The 25,918-nt window shown below is 46.7% G+C and overlaps 1 protein-coding gene across 4 annotated transcripts in view; it reads left to right on the top strand.

Moving 5' to 3' along the window:
• SERINC2 (serine incorporator 2) overlaps positions 1-25,918 on the top strand; it is a 313,329-nt gene that overhangs the window by 209,295 nt on the left and 78,116 nt on the right. For all 4 annotated transcript variants that reach the window (XM_077295553.1, XM_077295556.1, XM_077295554.1 and 1 more), the window contains exons 4-5: positions 6,430-6,509; positions 6,731-6,868. In XM_077295553.1, the coding sequence (XP_077151668.1) occupies positions 6,430-6,509; positions 6,731-6,868 (218 nt within the window). The remainder of the gene's footprint in view (positions 1-6,429; positions 6,510-6,730; positions 6,869-25,918) is intronic.

Below are 25,918 nucleotides of genomic sequence, written 5' to 3'. Positions count from 1 at the left end.
GGCTGCATTATACTGTATCAAGGACTATGGGGAATACATTATACTGTATGAATAACTATGGGGTGCATTATACTATGGGAAGTGAATTGTACTACATGGATGACAATGGCGGGGCATTATACTATATGGAGCACTATGAGGAATGTATTATACTATTTGGAGGACTGAGGAATGTATTTTACTATTTGGAGGACTGAGGAGTGTATTATACTATATGGAGGAATTACAGTGTATTTTAATATATGGAGGTCTATGAGGAGTGTATTATACTATATGGAGGACTGAGGAGTGTATTATACTATATGGAGGACTGAGGAGTATATTATACTATATGGATGACTAAGGTGCACATTTATAATATATGGAGGACTATGGGGTGTATTATACTAAACAAGCAAAATGCTGCCTTTTCATCGAGTGATTGGATTGTTTATGTGGGAACAGAAACCCTTGTTCTCAGCAGCACATCGCCGGTGTATACTGTAGTTGTGCTGCTGATAACCTGATACTGTATAGGGACAGATTGATCTAATTGTGATTGTTCTGTGCCCTTCATTCTTTCTCAGCTGGTGTAAAGAGGCCGGGAAACAAGCGAACAACTTAACTATTGGCGATCACACTCGTTTAGTGGCCTCAGATCAGCGCATGTAAATACAGCAGAAATGCTTCGCAGGTAGACCAGGCAAGGATGATGACAGTTGTAGTTAGCACCCGGTGCCAGGGCTGAATTTTAGTCCCAGTCCGGCCCTGCATGTGTGTGTGTATATGTGTATATATATGTATGTGTATATATGTATATATTTATACTAGATGGTGGCCCGATTCTAATGCATCGGATATTCTAGAATATGTATGTAGTTTTATTTATGAAGATTTCAGAATAATACAATTTATACACAGGATTCGGCCGGCCAGGCGCGAATAATTGCCAAAGCGTGGTTCAAATTCCGCGCCAATTCGCGGCCGGACTGTTCCTGTCACTGATTGGTCACGCCCGGCCGGCCGTCAACAATCAGTGAAGCCAGGGCCTGCTGTAGGTTTTTGAGGGCCCTGGGCGAAAGAGTCTCAGTGGGCCCCCCTCTTTAACACATACCACGATTCATGATGCACAGATACAGCAGATAAATATAGCACAGCCACGTAGTATATAACACAGCCCATGTAGTATATAACACAGCCCACGTAGCATATAGCACAGCCACGTAGTATATAACACAGCCATGTAGTATATTGCACAGCCAACGTAGTATATTGCACAGCCAACGTAGTATATTGCACAGCCCACGTAGTATATTGCACAGCCCACGTAGTATATTGCACAGCCCACGTAGTATATAGCACAGCCACATAGTATATAGCACAGCCCACACATTATATTGCCCAGCCACGTAGTATATAACACAGCCACATAGTATATAACACAGCCCACATAGTATATTGCCCAGCCACGTAGTATATTGCACAGCCACGTAGTATATAACACAGCCCACGTAGTATATAGCACAGAGACGTAGTATATAACACAGCCCACACAGTATATAACACAGTCCACGTAGTATATAGCACAGCCATGTAGTATATTGCACAGCCACATAATACATAGCACAGTCCACGTAGTATATTGCCCAGCCACAAAGTATATAGCACAGCCCACGTAGTATATAGCATAGAGACTTGGTATATAACACAGCCACGTAGTATATAGCACAGCCCACGCAGTATATTGCCCAGCCACGTAGTATATAACAGCCACGTAGTATATAACACAGCCAACGTAGCATATAGCACAGCCCATGTAGCATATAGCACAGCCATGTAGTGTATAACACAGCCCATGTAGCACATAGCACAGTCCACGTAGCATATAGAACAGCCACATAGCATATAACACAGGCCAAGTAGTGTATTACACAGCCACGAGCATATATCACAGCCATGTAGTATATAGCTCAGCCACGTAGTATATTGCACAGCCACCTAGTATATAACACAGCCACCTAGTATATAACACAGCCCACGTAGTATATAGCACAGCCACGTAGTATATAGCACAGCCACGTAGTATATAGCACAGCCACGTAGTATATTGCCCAGCCACGTAGTATATTGTGCAGCCACGTATTATATAGCACAGCCCATGTAGTATATAGCACAGAGACGTAGTATATAACACAGCCCATGCAGTATATAACACAGCCCACGTAGCATCTAACACAGCCCACATAGTATATAGCAATGTGGTTACCATATCCCTGTTAAAAAAAGAATTAAAATAAAAAATAATTATATAGTCACTGTCCAGCAGCCCCCGGATCCAGGCCAGGTGTTTAGCGATGCTCCTCGCGACTCTCCGGTCTGAAGAATGCATTTCAGCAATAACACGTGATGATGTAGCGGTCTCGCGAGACCGCTATGTCATCAGCGGTCATTGCTGCAATGCATTCTTCGGACCGGAGCGTCGCATGGAGCAGGAAAGGCGCCGGAAGGTGAGATAATAATGATTTCTTTTTTTTATTATTATTTTTAACATTAGATGTTTTTACTATTGATGCTGCATAGGCAGCATCAATAGTAAAAAGTTGGTCACACAGGGTTAATAGCAGTGATAATGGACTGGAGGGGCCAATTCGTGGCCCATTGTGCCTGTCGCTGATTGGTTGCACCCAGCCGGCTGCGACCAATAAGCGATGCGGGACTTCCTTGACAAACAGACGGAAGTGACCCTTATACATATATACATACATATCTATATAATTGTCTATGTAGACACAAAAGAGCACAATGAGGTCAAAAATACTCTGTTGTAAAAAAGTCACAGTAAATAAGCAAGTGCTAGTCAAAAGATGGAAAAAATACAGGGTATTTAGTTAATACGTTTTTTTGCAAAAAAATGTACCGTATATTAAGCTGCTCCACCAATCGTCAAGGTATACCCATAATCAGTCCTAACTAATGTATATAATCCCTATCTGATGTATTTAAAAACCTGATCATCTGTATAGTACCTGTATAAGCAGGGTTCAGAGAAGGAATATCCATGTGGACCTGCTAGATGGAACAGCTTTAGTGCAAATGACCCTCAGAGGAGTGGTGGACTCCCCAGTCTTGTAGAACCAGAAACACATGGGCTACTTGCACACCGAACAAGTCCGCAGGAACCTGTCCACACCACCAAGAAACTTGAAGACACAAAAGAGCACAGTGAGGTCAAAAATACTCTGTTGTAAAAAAGTTACAGTAAATAAGCAAGTGCTAGTCAAAAGATGGAAAAAATACAGGGTATTTAGTTAATACGTTTTTTTTGCAAAAAAAGTATATTAAGCTGCTCCACCAATCATAATTGTCTGTGTATATATGTGTGTGTGTGTATATATGTATATATAATATTTTTTCCTGCTTAAATTGTCAAATTTTTTAGGGGTCCTTTGTGGGCGTAAAAAAAAAAAAAATAAAGAGCGAGAAAATTAGCCTGATATTATACCAATAGAAATGAAGACCCGTATATCGTACAAAAGGGGCAAGCATTATTTGAATGTCAGATCCAGAATGTTTTTGAGCTATTAAAAGCACATGTTCGATAAAATTCAAAATTGATCTCTGTCCTTATTGTACACTACCCTGAGGTTGGCAAGCATAAACCTGGTAATAGAATTCCTTTAAAACGTCTCTTGATCAATGAGCCTTAAGTGTCTGTTTCTAAATATTACTAAGGAAGTTATGCAGAGGACGTTAAACATGTTTGTCTTGTAGAATTGGTAAGAAGAGCACCCCATAAAACTAAAGACACATTTGCATGTATACACTACTTGTGAGCTCAAAATGCCATACCATGCATTTTTAACTTGATAGTGCACACTTGTTCTGTGCCAGTCTTACTGGATTAGAATCCGCCAAATTCACTAAGAGGCCATGCGCCAGAAATGTTATTCCAGTCAGACAGGAGTAGCATTTCTGTACAAAACGCGGGCACATTTGATGAAAGGAGGGAGTGGCCACATCACAATCAGGTTCAGCACATTTCTAGCAGATCTAAGGCTGCTTTCACACTAGCGTCGGTACGGGGCCGTCGCGCTGCGTCAGGCCGACGTACCGACGCATACTGTGAAAAAAAAAAAGCCCGGCGTGGGCAGCGGAAGCAGTCTTAGGACGCTTCCGCTGCCCCATTGCAAGGTTCGGGGAGGAGGGGGCGGAGTTTCAGCCACGCATGCGCGGTCGAAAATGGCAGACTTGATGCACAAAAAGTTACATGTAACGTTTTCTTGTGGCGGCGGTCCGCCAAAACACGACGCAACCGTGGCACGACGGTTGCGACGTGTGGCACTGCGTCGAAATGCGTCGCTAATAAGTCTTTGGAGAAAAAACGCATCCTGCGGGCAACTTGCAGTGCCCGACGCTAGTGTGAAAGTAGCCTAAGGCTGGTTTCACACTTGCGTTTTTGTCCGCTGCGTTTTAGCGCTAAAAAATGCATGCGTTTTTTTTCCTATACTTAACATTAAAAAACGCATGCGTTTTTTAGCGTGCGTTTTGACGCGTTTTCGGCAACGCATGCGTTTTTTGACGCATGCGTTCATTTGCAGAAATGCAACATGTAGTAATTTCTAGCTGCGTTTTTTTGCCGCAAAAAAATGCATTGCTGTCTATGTAAACGCATGCATTTTTAAAGGGACACTGTCACCCCCCTCCAGCCGTTATAAACTAAAAGAGCCACCTTGTGCAGCAGTAATGCTGCATTCTAACAAGGTGGCTCTTTTAGTTTTAGGTTCAAGTATACGCCAAAAAAAGCGATTTGATACTTAGCCTCCCCAGCTCGAAACGCTCCTCTGCCGTCACACTGCGCCTGCGTAGAACAGTACTACACAGCGCAGGCGCCGGTTTGAAAACGTAAACAGCGCTGAGGGGGCGGCACAGAAAGACCAAGAAGATGTGAGTGACGGCAGAGGAGCGTTTCGAGCTGGGGAGGGAGGACCATCATACGTGGCTAGAGACACCAATTATGGCTAAGTATCAATTCACTTTTTTGGGGGTATACTTGAAGCTAAAACTAAAAGAGCCACCTTGTTAGAATGCAGCATTACTGCTGCACAAGGTGGCTCGTTTAGTTTATAACGGCTGGAGGGGGATGACAGTGGCCCTTTAAGCACATGCGTTTGCTTGCGTTAAAAACGCATGCGTTTTTATAGAAAAACACAAGAAAACACAAGAAAAAACAAGAAAACCCTAACCCTAAACACAAGAAAAAACAAGAAAACCCTAACCCTGACAAGCCACCCCCCACCATCAAGGTGATAAAGGGATCCAAACCCTAACCCTACCCCTAACCCTAACCCTATATGACAGTCAATACTCTACGAGTTTTATATTTTTAGTACTCTATAGCAATACCGTATATCTTGGGGTGTCCACATTGAACAAAGCTTTTTATTAGAAGAATGTCCTGGTCACCAGGTCAACATAATAGCCAATTCCTATGGATCCCTAGGATCCCTAGGGTTAGGGGTGGGGTTAGGGTTAGGATGCCTTTATCACCTTGATGGTGGGGGGTGGCTTGTCAGGGTTAGGGGTAGGGTTAGGGTTTGGGTTAGGATGCCTTTATCACCTTGATGGTGGGGGGGTGGCTTGTCAGGGTTAGGGTTAGGGGTAGGGTTAGGGTTTGGATGCCTTTATCACCTTGATGGTGGGGGGTGGCTTGTCAGGGTTAGGGTTAGGATGCCTTTATCACCTTGATGGTGGGGGGTGGCTTGTTAGGGGTAGGGGTAGGGTTAGGGTTTGGGTTAGGATGCCTTTATCACCTTGATGGTGGGGGGTGGCTTGTCAGGGTTAGGGGTAGGGTTAGGGTTTGGATGCCTTTATCACCTTGATGGTGGGGGGTGGCTGGTCAGGGTCAGGGTTAGGGTTAGGGGTAGGGTTAGGGTTAGGGTTAGGATCCCTAGGGTTACTAGGGATCCTAACCCTAACCCTAGCTATTTCTGTTTATAGTGGGTTTTCTAGTTGATTTTGATGATTGGCAGCTGTCACACACTTCTCAGCATGCATTTAAAAAACGCAAACGCTGGAAAAACGCATGTAATCGCGGCAAAACGCCGCGTTTTTTTTTCTGCATGCAAAAACGCATGCGTCTAAAAAACGCGGCGTTTTGCCGCGTTTAGATGCATTTTTTCACCACATGCGTTTTTTTAAAAACGCTGCAGATCAAAACGCAAGTGTGAAACCAGCCTAAGAGAAACTGGCGTGAAAATTACACTTTGCTAAATTTTTGTACAACTCCCTGTTGTGCAAAAATGTTGACTTTTCAAAGCTTTTACACCACTTTTCTGCTATAAAAGCTTTGATAAATAGACCCATATGTATTTTAACAAATGCATTAACATTGCCTTGTGTTTCTTCATTTTTCACATTGATATACTTTTCTTTCTTGTCTGTTTATCTCAGGTTTTGGTTTTTTAAGTTCCTGATTTTAGTGGGAATTACAGTTGGTGCTTTCTTTATCCCAAATGGCGTATTTACCACAGGTAACAGCTTATGACATTGGTTATTATCCTTTACTTGCTCCTGTTCCTTCTTTCCCTACATGACTTAATGGTACCTTGTGAGGCACACTTACCTGTATGATACACTTGCATTTTACCTAGTGTTGTAAATAACCTGAACATGTAGTAAATGTCTTATGTGTCTTCACATTTGTAAGCATATATATTCTATTCTTTTAATTTTGTCATTTTATTCCATACAGTATGGTATTATTTTGGCATGGTTGGTGGTTTCCTATTCTTTCTGGTCCAGCTTATCCTCATAATAGACCTTGCTCACTCCTGGAGTCAGGCTTGGCTTTTGAGAGCTGAAGATGGGAACACAAAGTGCTGGTATGGTGGTAAGTGTGAAAATATATAAAGGAAACTTTTCAGCATAAAGTGATCTTATTTAAATCAAGTTTCAATGGTAAACATACAGTGGCTTGCGAAAGTATTCGTCTTCCTTGGCATTTTTTTTTTTCCTACCTCACAACCTGGAATTTCAGTTTTTTTTTTTTTTATTAGGGTTTGCATCAGTTAATGTAAATGAAATGCCTACAAAAGTGTGAACATTTGTTTTTCTTTTCTGTGAAGCAAACAGACATAATAACTGAAAATTTCAGTGTGCATGACTAATCACTCCCAAGTCAGTACTTTGTAGAGCTTCATTTTGCAATTACAGCTGCAAGTCTCTTTGGATAAGTGTTTATGAGCTTTCCACATCTTGCCACTGGGATTTTTGTCCATTCCTCAAGGCAAACTGCCCCAGCTCTTTCAAGTTAGCTGGTTTCCTCTGGTGAACAGCAATCTTCAAGTCTGACCATAGCTTCTCAATTGGATTAAGGTCTGGGCTTTGACTAGGCCACTCAAACATTAGCACATTTCCCCCTAAACCACTCAAGTGTAGCTTTAGAAGTATGCTTTGAGTCATTGTCTTGTTGGAAGGTGAACCTCTGTCCCAGTCTCAAATCAGTGACAAACTGAATCAGGTTTTGCTCAAAATTATAGCTGCATTTTGCCCCATTCATCTTCCCCGCAACTCGGACCATTTTTGCGGTCCTTCTGCCAATAAACATTCCCACGGCATGATGCTATCATCACCATGTTTCACTGTGAGGATGGTGTTCTTGGGGTGATGAGCTCTGTTAGTTTGGCGCCAGACAAAGCATTTGCCTTGGTGGACAAAAAGTTAAATTTGGTCTTGTTGGAAAGTGAATCTCTGTCCCAGTTTCAAATCACTGACAGACTGAAACAGGTTTTGATTAAGAATATCCCTGTATTTTGTACCTCCATCTTTCCCTCTACTTGGACCTTTTTTCCTGTACCTGCTGCTGAAAAAATTCTCATCTGACCAAAGCACCTTCCTCCATACATTTGGGGAGTCTCCCACATGACATTTGCCAAACTCAAAACAAGCCTTAGGCTGGGTTCTCATTGCGTTTTGGTGTGAGCGCTAACGGACAGCGTTGCACGGCGAAATTAACGCCGTGCAATGCGTCCGTTAGCGCTCCCATTGCCAGCAATGTTAAAGCGCCATTGCTAGCGCGTGCCATTTTCGGCACGCGCTAGCGATGTGCCGTTCTTTTGTGGCGCGCCTCGGACGCTGCTTGCAGCGTCCGCGGCGCGCCCGAGGTCCGTTTCCCGCTCTGGCAGATCGGGGATCTGCGCTAGCGGGGACGTTTAACGCGACCCCGAAAAAGACATTGCGTTAGCGCAATCCGCTAGCACTTAGCGCTAAACGGATTGCCCTAACGCAATGAGAACCTAGCCTTACTGTTTTTTGTAAGCAAGTAAAGGCTTTTATCTGTCTACTCTTCCATAAAGGCCACCTCTATGGAGTGTACATCTTATTGTGGTTGTATGAACAGATACTCCAGTCTCTACTTGTGAACTCTACAGCTCTTTTAGGGTTTCCTTTGGTCTCTGTGCTGCCTCTCTGACTAATGCATCCGTTCCTGGGCTGAGCGTTTTGGTGAGCGTCCCTCTTTTGGCATGTTTGTTTATGGTACCTTATTCTTTCCATTTAGTAATTGATATTATGGTGCTCCTTGGGATCATCAGAGATTAGAATTTTTTTTTATAACCCAACCCTGAGTTGTACTCGCTGGCTCCATTTCTTCCTCTCACTATTGGTGTCCCTTAGGGTTTAGTCCTTGGCCCTCTTCTTTTCTCTCTACACAGCCCCAATTGGACAGACTATGAGCAAATTTTGCTTTCAGTACCATGCTGACACACAACTGTACAATCAATCTCCTGACCTTACCCCAGCTGTACTACAGAAAACCAGAGACTATCTGTCCGCAGTTTCCTACATCATGTCTGCTCTCTATCTGAAACTCAACCTTTCCAAAACTGAACAAGTTCTGCTCCCGTCATCTACTGTCCTCCCTAAAGGTGACATCTTCCTTTCCGAGTGTGGCACCACAATAATGCCTAGGTAGTAGCAGGGATGTCTAGGTCTTATGTTTGACACCAACCTTTCTTTCACCTACTTATATATAATCTCTTGACCGCTCTTGTCGCTTGCACCTAAAGAACATCTCTAGAATCCACCCTTTTCTCACCTTGAAAGCAACAAAATCCCTCACTCTTGCCCTGACCCAGTCCCGCTGTGGAGACACGGGGGAAGGGGGGGTTTGTAGTTTGGGCACCCTGATCCGCTAGCCGTAACTATTTGGACCAGAGATTTGTCCCACCGAATGCCCGTTCTCCCTTTATTGTGGGTATAACGCTACTCAGACAACACAGTGTGAGGGTAAAACACTGTGGCAATGCTTTATTGAACGACAAAACAGGTGTAGTGACCAGAAAACCATTACTATTGTATGTTATATGTCATATGGGAAGTGTGTTCTCTATTCCTTACATGATTACACTTGTGAAACAGCCTCCTCGTCTTGCCTTGGGAGGAGGTAAATTATTTAATTCTATGCTTCCCTCTCCTGCCTTGTTTTGGTATTACAACTTGTAGTACTATGCTGCCCTTTTCTGCCTTAGTTTGGCATTGCAACGTGTTTTTCTGATATGGTGATAAGTGGCAGTTGGAGGTGGTGCGTGGGGGATGAAAAATACACTTTACGGACGGATTTGGTGGGTAGAGGTAGAAAATTGAGGCTCCTGGATTGGGACAAGCGGCTGGGCTGCACCTTTTAGTTTTGGTGAAGAAAAAAAGACGTCAGTATCCGATTCTGCGTGGACTACCGCAAGATAAACAGCATTACCACGCATCGAAGAGTCACTCACCGCTCTGGGGTCTGCTGCATATTTCTCCACTTTAGATTTAACAAGTGGGTACTGGCACGTGCCTATGTCGGAGGAAGATCGTGAGAAAACGGCGTTTACCTCCCCAATGGGCCTCCTTGAATTCAATGACATGCCTTTCGGACTCTGCAATGCCCCAAGAACTTTTCAAAGGCTAAGGCTACTTTCACACTAGCGTTAACTGCAATACGTCGCAAATGCGTCGTTTTGCCGAAAATACGCATCCAGCAAAAGTTCTTGCTGGATACGTTTTTTCGTCATAGACTAACATTAGCGACGCATTTGCGACGCATTGCAAAACGTTGCGTCTGTTTTGCGACGCTTGGGCGTGTGGTAGCGGATCGTCGGGAAAAAAAAACGTTACATGTAACGTTTTTTGCTCTCGACGGTCCGCTTTTTCCGACCGCGCATGCGCGGCCGGAACTCCGCCCCCACCTCCCCGCACTTCCCCGCACCTCACAATGGGGCAGCGGATGCGTGGGAAAAATGCATCCGCTGCCCCCGTTGTGCGGCGGAGACCACGCTAGCGTCGGGAACGTTGGCCCGACGCACAGCGACGGGTTGTTCCCGACGCTAGTGTGAAAGTAGCCTAATGGAACTTTGTTTGGGCCACAAAAACTTTGAGACTGTTTTTTGCTTTAGGCTACTTTCACACATCAGGTTTTTGCTGTCATGTCTGTTCCGACGTCGTGCCGCAGCTCCGGATCCGGCATAAAGTGTGAAAAACTGATGGAACGGATCTGATTTTTTGCCGTATCCGGATTGCGGAACCAGCGGAAAACCGGATCCATTCCATCAGTTTTGCATCCTTTTCTTCTTTTTTTTTTTTTATCCGTTTTTTGACGGATCAGGTTTTTAAAAATGCCCCTGGGAGGCTCCCAAATGTGATTGGCCACTGAAAACCTATATATACAGTGTTCCTACAGCCTATCTATGACAGGTTGTAGAGGAGCAAGTGTTTTGAGAGCAAGATGGATGTCGTTATTGCAAATATTATGAAGATCAACATGGATTTCACTGTGGAGGCGAATCGCTTGAAAACAACTGTTCTGGAGAAGGAGCGAGAGAGACAACGCATCATGCACCTGTGCTGACGGCGTTTGTGGATCCACCCCATCACTTCAGAGAATGACACGTGGGGTGTTTTCTACACTGTACATGGAGCTACGAGGAGACCCAGAGAAATTTTTCTCATATGTGTTTTCTCTTTGTTCCGCAGCACCTTCAGCAGCACTCGGGAGCCTGCAGCTGAGTTGAACCCTTCTGGGGCGATCCCTCAGGAGTCCGCCACCGCGGGACACTTCGACAGTCATGGCCCATCTGAAACTTTCCAGCCTTCCCTCACATCTGCATCCTCTCCCTCATCTCCCTCTCCCTCATCTCCCTCTCCCTCTTTCCTACTTTGCAGCGTCATAGGCATCTGAAGATATCTGACGATACCTCTGACACTGCACCGTAGGAGGAAGGCAGAGGGAGATGAGGGAGAGCTGCAGATAAGTACTGCGCATGCCCAAGAATCCCAGCCCCTCAGTGTGAATAAATCAGCGTCCACGCAGGCACAATAAGAAAGACATCAAATGATGTCCGTGGACGGGCAGCGCAAACTGCGCATGCCCAAGGCCTAAGATCACAGCGCAGGCACCGGGACAATTCAATAACGCTGAGGAGGCGGCGCCCTGTAAACATGAGGAAGTAACTGACGGCTGTGGTGCGTCTGTGTTAGGGAGGAAAGACCTGCCCACCGGACGAATTCAATGTATGAGGGACAAATTTGATAAGCGATTCTTTCAGTAGTGGCAGGAACAAGAACTAAAAGAGCCACTTTGTCAGAATGCAGCATTAGTGCTGCACAAGATGGATGGCTCTTTTAGTTAAAAATGCCTGGGGGGGTGACAGGTTCCTTTTTAAATCCAGCAAAATAATTGAACTGTGTATACTTACGTGCTTGATTCTGGGCCCGAACATCGAGGTCCTCGGAGTTGTATACAAGCTGTTGGCAGACTTGCTCCCAGAGTCGGGTCACAATTACATCAGCGTGGCGGCGGTCACCCATGTTCCACAGCGGCTCCCACTCTCGGATCAGATCGATGAGGAGGTCGATATTTAGCCCGACCGCCTCACCGTCTGACTCAGGAGCACGCTGTGAAGCCTGTTACAAAAGGAAAAAAAAATTAGATTCAAAACAACATAAAGTTTAAAATTAAAAAAAAAAAAAAATGGTGCTAATGTAAGGAGTTAAAAGCACAAGAAGAGTCTGGGGGCGGTTACCTTCTTGGCTCTGTGCCCGGAACCATTGAGCTGTGCTGCGGGTTCCCTAGGGAGAGACTGGGACAGAAAGGAAGCAGCAACAGGGCGGGAAAGGGACGCGCGCAGGAGACAGAGCAGCGTGCAGAGCAGGGTGCAGCTGCGCTTCAGAAGAGAGAGAGAGAGAGAGCTCCCGGTCTGAGGACAAATAGAGAGAGACTGCCCAGAAAGACTGTATCTCGTGAGTGCATAAAGCGGACTCTGCTGTGACTGGAGAGGGGCACTTTGAGACCTGTTTTAGAGACAATGACACCCTGGTACAGAAACTTTAACATTGCGGAGCCCCTGTTTTCCTGGTATAGAGACAACAGTGCGGAGCCCCGATTTCCAGGTTGTGCTGTAAAAGTTAGACTCAGAGCCTGTGCATACCACATTAACTCCCGAAACCCCAGGCAGCAGGCTCTCAGAGACTACTCTGCCCACGGACAACAGAGGGACGACAAGTGCCACTGTTTCTCGGCGCCTACGTTGGAGAAGACGACCCTCCAAGCAAGTCATCTTCAGAATAAGTGTTCTTTTCTCAAGGAATCCTGCTTAATTCGGTTATATTGTTTAACTCCCGTATTTTTGCATTGTTTTATTGTTAGTTATTTTGCATTACTTCCTCCCTGCGAGGAGAACCATATCCCTGTTATTAAACCCCTCAACTGTTGGTCTGTCTGTTCCGTGGTGACATACTCAGTACCTGCATCCTATTACATTTGGCGTAGTCGGCAGGATGTCACACGGTAGCGCGGACAGGGCAGACCAAGCAGCTGGGGAAGTTCCCAGGTCTAGCATTTCCCTGGGAGCCATGTTGAATAATTTGCCAAGGTTCACTGGGAACAATGTAATGTTGTGGAGTTGGACAGAGCGTATCCGGGGAATGAAGCATATGCACCCCATGACACCAGCCCTGGAGGCAGAAATTGCATTGATGGCCCTGGAGGGGGAGGCGCGGGATTCTGTCATGCATAGGTCCCCCCGGGAGAGAGATACTCTGGACAAAGTGCTGCGCATACTTGAGGAAACGCATGGGGACCCCACTGACGTAGGGGAACTTCGCATGCGACTGTTTCACTGGGTACAACGGGAGGGGGAGACCGTGACCCAATTCATGAATGCCCTACAAGAGCTTCACACTGCTATCAGACGAAAGGACGGTGTAGGAGTAGGGTCAGTTGATGTGGTGCTGAGAATGGAGATTAGACAGGTCCGTGAAGAAATGGCGGCCACCAGAAGAACTCTGGCAGAGGGGCCTGGCCCTCTGGTGCGAGACAGCTGCCCCCCGAAGGGAGGGTGAAACTACCAGGAGGAGAAGCCCTCTTACATGCTACACTTGTGGAGAGTCCGGCCACATTGCTCGATGGTGTCCCCGGCGGAGCCGACCATCCCCACATCCTCCTTTAAACTAGGTGGCTCTGGGCTTGAGGGGCGCCGCTCAGAGCGTGAAGAACAGAGGAGGAGGAGTAAAAGTCCCCACAGCCTTGTTTCCATGTGCCCTCTGGTCTGGGCAGAAATCAATGGAAGAGCAGTGCGATGCTTGATGGACACCGGCTCACAAGTGACCACCATGCCTGAGAGATATTTCCGCCATCACTTCACAGAGGCGCGACGGCCCGAATGGGGCCCTGTGATCAAACTTATGGTGGCCAATCACTTGCCCATCCCGGTCGCAGGGGTGGTATGGATGAACATAGAAGTCTGCGGAAAAGACCTCGGGAGGAGAGGAGTGGTACTGGTGGATGGAGAGGTAGCTAAAGACCATACCGTGACCCTGGGCATGAATGTGTTAAAAGACCTCGGAAGCCTCATTTTCAACGAGTCCCCGGAACAGTTCCTACAACAATGGAGCGATCAAACCCCCCAGAGAAGTGTCTTCCAACAACTGATATGGACCGCCCAGGTCCGGGAAGCATACAGCGACGGAAAGGAACTCGGCAAAGTCGTCGTCCCCGCCTCCGTCAATCGAGTGTTGCCCCCTGGGCAGACAGTGCTTCCCCTGTCTGTACGAGCTGGCATCCCGCTGGAGGGGGTCAAAGTCCAAATTGAGCCCAGCAGAGCCGACCAGCTGCCGTCAGGAATATTGGTCGCACGGTCCCTGGCTACCGTGCGGGATGGAACGGTCCTTGTGCGCTGTATCAATTTGGGGGAGACAGATACAACGTTGCCCCCTAGAAGCGAAGTCGCTCAAGTCCTGGGCCTTCCAGACGAGTTGGTCCCCACTGAGGCGGTACAGCTGACGGCAAGGCCAGAAGATCCGTGGCTGGTGACCGTCAAGGCGGAGGCAGCTCCGGACCCCAGATTAATGCAAGAAGGGCGCCAGATACTGGAACGCATGAGGGCGGAGCTCTCGGAACTTACTCCGCAGCAGGTACCTCAGGTAGAAGCTGTATTGGGGAAATTTCAGGATGCGTTCGCCAAAGATGAAGATGACTTTGGACGTACCACGGCCATCACCCACGAGATACCCACCGGGGATGCGGCACCAATCCGGGAATGGTACCGCCAAATACCCCCACAGATGTACCAGGAGGTGAAGGGAATGCTGTCACACATGCTGAAGAAGGGAGTTATACGTGAGAGTCAGAGCCCGTGGGCTGCCCCTATCGTCTTGGTGAGAAAAAAAGACGGGTCCCTGCGGTTCTGTGTGGACTATCGGCGGCTCAACGCTTGTACAGTGCGGGACTCGTACCCACTGCCCAGGATAGATGAGTCCCTGACGGCACTAGGGAATGCCAGATATTTATCCATGTTAGACTTGGCCAGCAGCTACTGGCAGGTGCCCATGTCTGAGCAAGACCGTGCCAAGACGGCTTTCATCCTTCCGATGGGACTGTATGAGTTTGACCGGATGCCCTTCGGCCTAGCAAACGCCCCAGGAACATTTCAGCGACTCATGGAGAGATGTCTGGGAGACCTGAACTTTGAAGCCACTTTGATCTTCTTGGATGATATCATCGTCTTTGCCCCCACCTTTGAGGAGCATCTGCAGAGGCTAGAGCAAGTTCTGAGTCGGCTACAGAAGTATGGCTTGAAAGTGAAACCCCAGAAATGCCACCTCTTCCGTACCGAGATTGAATACTTGGGACATGTTGTCTCTGCTGAGGGGGTGAGGCCTTCCCAGGAGAAGATCGCTGCGGTACAAGAGTGGCCAACTCCAAAAACGGTGAAAGATGTGCGTGCGTTCCTGGGACTCACGGGATATTTCAGACGCTTTGTAAAAGACTTTACCCGCCTTGCTAATCCACTCCAGGAGTTGTTGAGGGGAGTGCCCTCTTGCGCCAAAAACAGGAACATACAGTGGGGGAAGCATCAGGAGGAGGCATTCTTGGCTTTGAAGAAGGCTTTGACGGAGGCCCCCGTGCTGGCCTACGCTGACTTCACACAACCGTTCATCTTGCACACTGATGGGAGCCTGCAGGGCCTCGGGGCTGTACTGTCGCAGATGCAGGACGGGAAAGAGCGCGTCATCGCATACGCCAGTCTGTCTCTGCATGACTCAGAAAGGAATCCAGAAAACTACAGTTCATTTAAGTTGGAGCTGTTGGCGCTGGTGTGGGCAATGACTGAAGTTCGCGGAATATCTGGCTGGCTCAGAAGTTCATGTACGCACCGATAACAATCCGTTGGCCCATCTCGAGAATGCCAAGTTAGGCGCCCTAGAACAACGTTGGGTAGCCCGAATGACCAAGTTCCGATACAGAATTTTGTATAAAAGAGGAGCTGAGAATGTACATGCGGATGCCCTCTCCCGAGTAAACTATCGCAAACCAGCACCCAGCCAGGATGAAGAACTGGAAGATGTAGAGGTTCCAGGTTTTGGAGAGACTGCCAGGACGGTGGCAGCGGCGCGGGAAATTGAACAGGAAGAGGCCTGTGTGAACTTGCTGGAGCAGCCTCGCGATGAGTGGGTCCGAGTACAGCAGGAGGATCCGGAGCTAGCTCAGTTGAGAAGGTGGGTCGTGTCTGAACAAATGCCCAATCGACATGAGAGGAGGTCCATGTCACCTGAAGTACTGAAGATGCTACGCCAGTGGGAGAGGCTCGAGTTGCGGGATGGTATCCTGTACCGGAAGGTATTCCTGCAAACAGAACTCAGTCTTGTATGGCAGACAGTGATTCCCTCGTCCATGATAGACCAGGTGGCTAAGGAAGCACATGAGAAAGGAGCACACTTTGGGCCAGAAAAGACTATCCAGTGGTTACAGCGCCTATTTTATCAACCCCACTTAAGGAACACTGTGGATAAAGTATGTCTGTAATGCAGAAGTTGTGAGCTGGTCAAACCACCAGAACAACGAGCTCCCACAGAGACGGTGAGGTCTTCTGGCCCCATGGACCTACTGGCAATAGATTACTTGACAATTGGACCAGCACACCAAGGTTATGAGCATTGTTTAGTGATGATAGACCACTTTACTAAATTTGCCGTAGTGACGCCCACGCGGGACCAGACTGCCGAGTCTGCGGCTCACGCAATCTGCAAACACTTCATCCAGGTGTACGGGTGTCCCAAGCGCATTCATTCTGATCAAGGGGCCTGCTTCCTCAGAAGAGTGATGGAGGAGCTGCACCAGCTGTACAAAATCGATAAGTCCCGGACCACCCCTTATCATCCACAGGGGAATGGGGCTTGTGAAAGATTTAACCACACTCTGTTTCAAATGCTGAGGACCCTGGAGGAGGACCAGAAGGCGAAGTGGACTGAGTCCGTCCCTGAATTGGTATGGGCGTATAACAATCGTAAACACAGCACCACCGGATTCACCCCCTACTCTCTGTTCTTTGGCCGACCCGGGAAGGGACTGGCAGAGCTGGCGCTGGAACCCGAGGAGGACTACCCACGGACGGGGGTGTACTCCTGGGTTCAAGAACATCGTCGTCGGCTGCGGACAATTCAACGTCTAGTGCAGGACCGGCTGCAAGAATTGGAACATCCCCAGGTAGCTCCTCAAAAGGGGACAGCCCTGCGGCCTGGAGACCGAGTCTTAGTGAGGGAAAAGCGCCCACACAACAAACTAGAGTACCGGTGGGAGAAAAGGCCGTACCGAGTGAAGCGGCGGCTCGGCAACGGGGGCCCCGTTTATGAGGTCCAGCCCGAAACGGAAGAAGGGACTCCCACCCGCACGCTGCACAGGAATATGTTGCGCCCATGTTTGTCTCGAGATCCTGAATCAGTCCAATTGACTCCAGCACCCCCAACGGCGACACCAGTGATCAATGTAGATGTGGAAGACGAGGAAGACTCCGAATCTCTTCCAGTGAACCCAGGGACAGGGCTGGTGCCAGATTCTACCAATGTATCGGAGGAAGCCTCGACTCCTCCCACAGCAGCTGACACCACCACCCCTGCTGGTTTGAGATGCTCTGAACGTTCAACGGCTGGTGTACCCCCTGTTTGCTACAATCATCTGGCAGCAGATTGTGCAAGGACTGGAAGATTGCCAACAGGAACTCCTGAGGATCTCGCCCGTGGAATGGCGAGCAGAAAGAGGGGGGGAATGTAAGGAGTTAAAAGCACAAGAAGAGTCTGGGGGCGGTTACCTTCTTGGCTCTGTGCCCGGAACCATTGAGCTGTGCTGCGGGTTCCCTAGGGAGAGACTGGGACAGAAAGGAAGCAGCCACAGGGCGGGAAAGGGACGCGCGCAGGAGACAGAGCAGCGTGCAGAGCAGGGTGCAGCTGCGCTTCAGAAGAGAGAGAGAGAGAGAGCTCCCGGTCTGAGGACAAATAGAGAGAGACTGTCCAGAAAGACTGTATCTCGTGAGTACATAAAGCGGACTCTGCTGTGACTGGAGAGGGGCACTTTGAGACCTGTTTTAGAGACAATGACACCCTGGTACAGAAACTTTAACATTGCGGAGCCCCTGTTTTCCTGGTACAGAGACTTAACATTGCGGAGCCCCTGTTTTCCTGGTATAGAGACAACAGTGCGGAGCCCCGATTTTCCAGGTTGTGCTGTAAAAGTTAGACTCAGAGCCTGTGCATACCACATTAACTCCCGAAACCCCAGGCAGCAGGCTCTCAGAGACTACTCTGCCCACGGACAACAGAGGGACGACAAGTGCCACTGTTTCTCGGCGCCTACGTTGGAGAAGACGACCCTCCAAGCAAGTCCTCTTCAGAATAAGTGTTCTTTTCTCAAGGAATCCTGCTTAATTCGGTTATATTGTTTAACTCCCGTATTTTTGCATTGTTTTATTGTTAGTTATTTTGCATTGCTTCCTCACTGCAAGGAGAACCATATCCCTGTTATTAAACCCCTCAACTGTTGGTCTGTCTGTTCCGTGGTGACATACTCAGTACCTGCATCCTATTACACTTACACGATGAAGGCTGCCCTCACGCCGACTACCCTGGGAGCCGCTCTGAGGACCTTTGGATCGAGCACCAGAATCAGAAGACTATAAGAAAAAAAAAATTATGTGCTTGTATATTGGCTTTTTATGTGTTGTGTGCAGTGTGATGTCTATAATGATCATTTTGTGTGTGTTGTATGTTGTGTGATGTCTGTAATGATCAGTTTATATGTGTTGTGTGCAGTGTTCTTTCGGTAATATTTTGTTTTTAGGTGTTGGGTGTAGTGTGAGGTTGTGGTTCTGCGATGCATGCAAGAAACTTACCAATTGCGATCCCACTCCAGGTCTCTCTTCACCCCTTCGGTCTTCTTCTGGAAGCACCTCTTCTGCTGCAGCTTCCTGTTATACAAAAATGATAGATTGATAAATATATTAATTAATAAAATATAGATAGATAGAGAGATAGATATGGGACAGAGATAGATATGGGACAGAGATAGATATGGGACAGAGAGATAGATATGGGACAGAGAGATAGATATGGGACAGATACAGACAGGGCAAAAAAAAAATGTCACTAAAAGCAAAACTTTTATTTACCTCCGTGCGCTGCCGACGTGGGGAGGGCTCCCGTAAGAAGACGTGGCTGGCAGTCTCTGTGGCTGGCAGTCTCTGTGGCTGGCAGTCTCTGTGGCTGGCAGGCTCTGTGGCTGGCAGGCTCTCTTTTGCTGGCAGTCTCTCTTGATGTCTGGAAATGAGTGAGGGCCTCACTGGCATTGTTTATATATGTGTCTTGTGGGCCAGCCAATTGTTTCTGAGCATGCTCAGATTAAAAAACCGGAATGCGGCGCCGGATCCAGCTTTTTCCGGATCCGACGCATTCCAGCTCCCATAGACTAGCATTGCAACAAAAAGCCGGAAACGCTGGATTCGGTGTTTTCCGGTTGTTTGCCACAGACAAAAAAATGTTACTATAGATGTTTTTTCCAGACGCCGGAATTGAAATTTTTGCCAGATCGGGAAAAAAACGGAAGGATCGGTGGACCATGCAGCGCAATCCGGCGCGAATACAAGTCAATGGGGAAAAAACGGATCCAGTTTTTAATTTCTCCGGTTTTACAAAACAGAACCGGAATAGGAAAAACCTGATGTGTGAAAGTAGCCTTTTCTAGACGATGTTATAGTCTACTCAAAATCTTATGAGGACCAATTACAGCACCTGGCAGACGTTCTGCAGATTCTAATCAAACATGGCCTGAAAGTCAAATCTTCGAAGTGTCACTTATTGCAAACCCAAGTACGCAATCTAGGACATGTTGTGAGTGCTGAAGGAGTGAGACCTGATCCGGACAAGACCACTGTGGTCACGGACTGGCCCACACCTACTACCTTGAAGTAAGTCCAGAGTTTCTTGGGATTTAGGGGCTTGTATAGACGCTTAATACCGAACTATGCCCAAATCGCTTCACCATTGCAAGAACTTTTACGTGGTCACCCAAAAAAGGAAGGAAAAAATCTATTATTAGTCATTGCACAGAAGAGCAGGAAGTTGCCTTCCAGCATCTTAAGAAAAAGCTTACGACTCCACCTATTCTAGCTTACCCGGATTACAGCAAGCCTTTCAGTCTTTACACCGACGCCAGTCTAAAGGGACTAGGAGCAGTCCTAAGCCAGAAGTAAGATGGAAAAGAGCTAGTAATCGCTTTTGCTAGCAGATCTCTTAAAGGAGCGGAACAAAATGATCAAAATTAGTTCCTTTAAACTAGAGTTTCTCGCTCTCGTGTGGGCCGTTACGGAGCGATTCAAGGACTATCTAGCTGCCTCTCCATTTATCACCTACACTGACAACAATCCTCTTACTCATTTGAGCACAGCTAGATTGGGAGCTTTAGAGCAGAGATGAGCCTCAAGACTAGCTAACTACAATTTTATCATCAAGTATAGTGCTCGGAAGTCCAATGAAAATGTTGATGCCTTGTCCCGATTACCAACCTCTTCAGATCCCTTGCCAGATGAAGATCACTGGGAAGAAGTGGAGAGTGGAGATATCGAACTTTTAAGCCCGCTTTGCTCAACAAAATGTGGCCAGTGCCCTTTGGCAGGAAACTTCCGCCTCCCAGTGCCAGGGAGCTAGTTCAGACCCTCTGCTAGAGGAAACCAGATGGATACAAGTACAGACTGAAAGTAGAGTTATTGCAGAAATTTTGGAATTCCTAATCACAGGGAAACCTCCCAGGAGAATTCGCAGAGGCGATGCTGACCCTGAATTAGTTCATCTGTGGAGACAGCAAAAGCAGTTCTTTGTGAAGAAAGGGTTGCTGTATCACAGTAGCTTGGATCCCATCACAGGTAGTCGTCTCCATCAAATTGTGATCCCAAGGAGAGATGTAGAGACAGTTCTCATCGCCTATCATGATCAGTCTGGCCACTTTGGAGTGCAAAAGACGGAAGCCACAGTCCGTAGGCGATTTTATTGGATTGACATGAGGGGAGACATTGAGAAATGGTGCCAGGAATGTCACGTGTGTGCCTAGGAAAACTGTGATAGCTGATCAGAAAGTACCACTGCATCCGATTGTGAGTTGACGTCCATTAGAAATGGTTGCCATTGATCATCTGAAGGTAGAGCTCAGCAGGACAGGCCATAGCTATGTCTTAACCATCATCGATGACTTCACCAAATTTGTAGTGGCGGTCCCTGTAAAGGATTTAACTGCCCAGACTACCGCTGTTATCATCTGGAAGCCTTCTGGCTACCTTATGGATGCCCGGAGAAGATTTTGACCAATCGAGGCTCCGCCTTTGAATTACAACTCTTCCAAGAATTGTGCAAGTACTACAATTGTCAGAAGCTCAGGACTACAGCATACCATCCGCAGTGCAATGGGCTTTGCGAGAAGATGAATCAAACCATCCTGAACTTGCTAAGAGCTATTCCAGCTCACAGAAAGGCTGACTGGCCAACACTACTCCCAGAGCTCATCTATGTGTATAATAATACCTCATAATGTTCTACGGGTTACACCCCATATTATCTTCTGTTCGGACGCCAAGGTAAACTACCTGCTGACCTTGCTCTAGGATTGACTGTCTCCGATGAAATTAATCCTCTGCCTGCTACTAAGTGGGTGAACGATCATCAAAGATGCCTCGTGGAAGCCCAAGAAATCATGGATATCCGTATGGAAGAAGCTCGTAAAAGACTGCAACATGATTTTGATAAACAAGCGAAAGCTACACCTTTGCGTGTAGGTGATAAGATCTGGTTGAGAAACAATCATCGTATAGGAAAGCTTGATACACAATGGGAGAGACAGCCTTACATCATCCAAGGTATCCCATACCCGGGGAATGACATTTATTGTATCCAGCGAGATACTCAACAACCCAAGGTTGTTCACAGGAATCGACTAAAACTCTGTAGGTCGGAATACGTCCATCCTGATTCAACACCTTTGGACGAGTTATTTGAGTGCAAACCTTTTCCGGAGTCCAAAAGATCCCACAGTGCATCTTCTCCAGAATTCGATGACCCTGCAGAGATATATCCTGGCCTTATGGAATTCAATCTGGTTCGACACTCTCAAAGGACCAACAAAGGTCAGTTACCAGCTAGGTATCTGGACTAAAACTTGTAGAATGAACTGTACGTTTTTTCCCACTTTTTCTTCTGGAAAAGACTACTTTCATCCCCTGTTAAGCACAGAGACATCTGTGACTTTCCCTCAGTTTGTTAGAGAATTTTGGGTTAATTTTTGTTGGTTCTAACACATGTTATGTCCCTTCTTATTGAAACACCAAGACTTTTTGCTTAAATAAAAAAAAATAAAAAAAAAAACGGTGCAGCCACGTTGATGGACTGTGTGCCCCGACCCTGCTCCTGGGGACCAAAACATTTTCTGCACAGAAACGCTGCAGATCCGCACTGTGATGTACAGTACAATGTAAATCAATGGGATAAAAAAATAGCTGTGCAGATGGTGCGGAAAAATCAGTGCGGAATTGCTGCAGATTTCAAAGAAGTGCATGTCACCCCATGCACCCCTCCATGTTAAAAATCCGCAGTGGCAAAAAAGCAGAAAATCCGCATCAATTCCGCATAAAAACCGCAAAAAATCCGCATATAAAACGTGGCAAATCCACAGCTGCGGATTCTGCCAGGAGATGCGGATTTTGTGCAGAAAATTCTGCACCTCTTTTCCTACGTGTGCACATAGCCTTACACATTTTATGCATTACTTTAAGATTGTTACTTGCATCTACGAGCAGGAAGATTTGCTACAAGAACAAGATATTCTACCTCCAGAGAGGCTCTAGTATTTGTGTTCTTTTTTTTTTTTTTGAGTTATGAAGAAATGTTACGCCTTCCTTTTACCGTGAAACCAAGGTTTGAGTTATAAAGTTTGTTACACTAAAATGCATGTTTATCTGATGTTACGATACTTTCATGATTATTTAGTGCCCCCCAAGTTTGTACAGGGGGTAGGGAGAATATTACTCCATTTCTGGTACCTCAACATCTGCCTCTGTACATATTTTGCAGTCATTCAGGTTTCCACCGATATATCTACAGGTCTGCCAATTAACCTTTGACAGAACTCTATCTCAGAGTTACGATGTGACCTATGGGGGGGAAGTTTTGTATGGATCCCACAGATTTGCTATAGATATTGGGTTCTGCCCTCACTTAGTGCCCCACTGCAACTCACATGTTGCTCAGTATCAAGTCTACACCCCATACCGGGGAGGTGTAGATGCTGGTGTCACACCCTGCTGTTTGGGAATTGTGACTATAAAAGCACTTTGGTTCAAACTAGACGTTGACCTGTCTTATTTTATAAAATATATATGGTGGCAAACACTGGGAACGGCTCTGTTTATACTAGGGGAGTATATGTAGTGACCAGAAAAACCATTACTAATGTATGTCATATGGTAAGTGTGTTCTCTATTCCTTACATGATTGCATTTGTGACACCGGCTCCTCGTCTTGCCTTGGGAGGAGGTAAATTATTTAATTATGTGCTGCCCTCTCCTGCCTTGTTTTGGTATTAAAACTTGTAGTACTATGCTGCTCTCTTCTGCTTTAGTTTGGCATTGCAACGTGTATTTCTGATTTGAAGATAAGTGGGAGTTGGAGGTGGTGCATGGGGGATGAAAAAGACACTTTATGGACGGTTTTGGTGGGGAGAGGAGGTAAAAAATTTTGGGGCTCCTGGATTGGGACAAGCGGGGAGTACAAATAGCACCCTAACAGAGTGCTGAGACAAGAGAAGGAACTGCAGAACTGTGCAGCAGTTTCCCTGGATACTCTGATCTGATTAAGGTCGGCTGATCCTCCCCCTTCATGCAGAACAGTTAGTCAAATGGAAAGTTACCACCATCCTCCCAAGGCCGGTACCCAGAAAAGGCTTTGACCGTCGCAATGTGTAAGAAAAATTTTATCGGATACCCATGACTGTTATATTGAAAATAATTGTTACAAGTCTTCAGTAAGGTTCATCTTTCAAGTTTGCACAGGACCCCGGTGTATGCTTCTTTCGTTCGCGGCCTCATACCTTGCGGGCATCAACATAACTCAGTCTCATATATCCGTCGTCTCCCCCTTTATAATTGCCACCTAACCTAGGGCTTGTTAGAACCATCCGCCGAGATACTAGGCCTTGCATCTCACAAAGCGGTGTGTCAGACAAGTAACACACAGAACAGTCCCAGCACAGTACCCAAGATGGTGCACATTAGAATGTCACCCTTCCGCTGACTCGCCGGGATAATGGCAGATGTTGCTTTAGAGCTTCCAAGGTCGGTTACTCCACCTGTGGCATGCACACACAGAGGAGGTAACGACAAGCATAGGGAGATATCAGTCCATTGACGTACAAGGCCAGTTAACCCGAGAGTCACAACCTGGCTTCTCAAACTTATCCATGGTTAAGCGTTGGTCCGTGGAACAGATCTGTATTCTTCCAACCGGGGCCGAAAACCCCTAGGTTGTTTCATGTAGAATGATAGATTATTTATTTATTTATATAGCACCATTGATTCCATGATGCTGTACATGAGAAGGGGTTACATACAAATACAGATATCACTTACAGTAAGCAAACTAACAATTACAGACTGATGCAAAGGGGAGAGGACCCTGCCCTTGCGGGCTTACATTTTACAGGATGGTGGGGAATGAGACAATAGATTGAGGGTTGCAGGAGCTCCAGTGTTGGTGAGGCGGTAGCTTTGGTAGTTATGAGGAGGCAGCGTTGTCAGTGCAGGCTGTAGGCTTTCCTGAAGAGGTGGGTTTTCAGGTTCCGTCTGAAGGATCCGAATGTGGTTGATAGTCGGACGTGTTGGGGCAAAGAATTCCAGAGGATGGGGGTATACGGGAGAAGTCTTGGAGGCAGTTAGGTGCGTAGCGAATAAGTGTGGAGGAGAAAAGGAGGTCTTGGGAGGACTGAAGATTACGTGAGGGAAGATATCGGGAGATTAGTTCAGAGATATATGGAGGAGACAGGTTATGGATGGCTTTGTAGGATAGTATTAGTAATTTTAACTGGATACGCTGAGGGAATGGGAGCCAGTGAAGAGATTTGCAGAGGGGGGGAAGTGGAGGAGTAGCGAGGAGGGAGATGGATTAGTCGGGCAGCAGAGTTAAGGATGGACTGGAGAGGTGCAAGGGTGTTAGCAGGGAGGCCACAGAAAAGGATGTTGCAGTAGTCAAGGAGGGAGATGAGGGCATGCACAAGCATTTTAGTTGATTGACGGTTGAGGAAAGGACGGATTCTGGAGATATTTTAGAGCTGGAGGCGACAGGAGGTGGAAAGAGCTTGGATGTGCTTTTTGAAGGACAGGGCAGATTCAAGGGTTACTCCGAGGCAGCGGACTTCCGGTATGGGGGAAAGTATGATGTCGTTAATTGCGATAGATAGGTCAGGTTAGGAAGATCTATGAGATGGAGGAAAGATGATGAGTTCAGATTTGTCCACATTGAGTTTGAGGAAGCGAGAGGAGGAGGAGGATATGGCTGATAGACTCTCCAGCATTCTGGACAGCAGAGAGGTAACGTCTGGGCCAGAAAGGTAGATCTGAGTGTCATCAGCATAAAGGTGGTACTGGAATCCATGTCCCTCGTGATGGAGCCATGATGTAAAATGGCTTCTGTCCTGTCTCTGGTCCTTCGGATGTATGGATGCCTTGGCAGAATCTCTGGCTGTCTCTCTCTGTCTGAGTCTCTTTATACAGAGGCGTGTAACCTATTTTTAGATCTAACAAGTGTCTTTCAGTCCAGCATCACAGATAAGGGGAATAATACTGTAGTTTAAATAATCAAGTAATGCTACTTCATCTCATCACTGTTTGCATGGATTTTCTTCCTCTGTTGAGAATGCAAAAAAAATGTCAGGCAAGGACAATGGCATCTAATTAACATATCTGCAAACATCATTGTTCAGTAGCCATCCATTACTGTTTTGCAAACAGAAAATAAACTGTAGGAGATAATATTAGAGGTAAATATTCATCCTACAAGAAGAGTCAATACTTCAGACTACAGGTGATTCTGGGCGTGCACA

This window comes from Ranitomeya variabilis, chromosome 3 (assembly GCF_051348905.1).
Source record: "Ranitomeya variabilis isolate aRanVar5 chromosome 3, aRanVar5.hap1, whole genome shotgun sequence".
Classification (NCBI taxonomy): domain Eukaryota; kingdom Metazoa; phylum Chordata; class Amphibia; order Anura; family Dendrobatidae; genus Ranitomeya; species Ranitomeya variabilis.
This window is presented reverse-complemented; position numbering and strand designations above follow the sequence as displayed.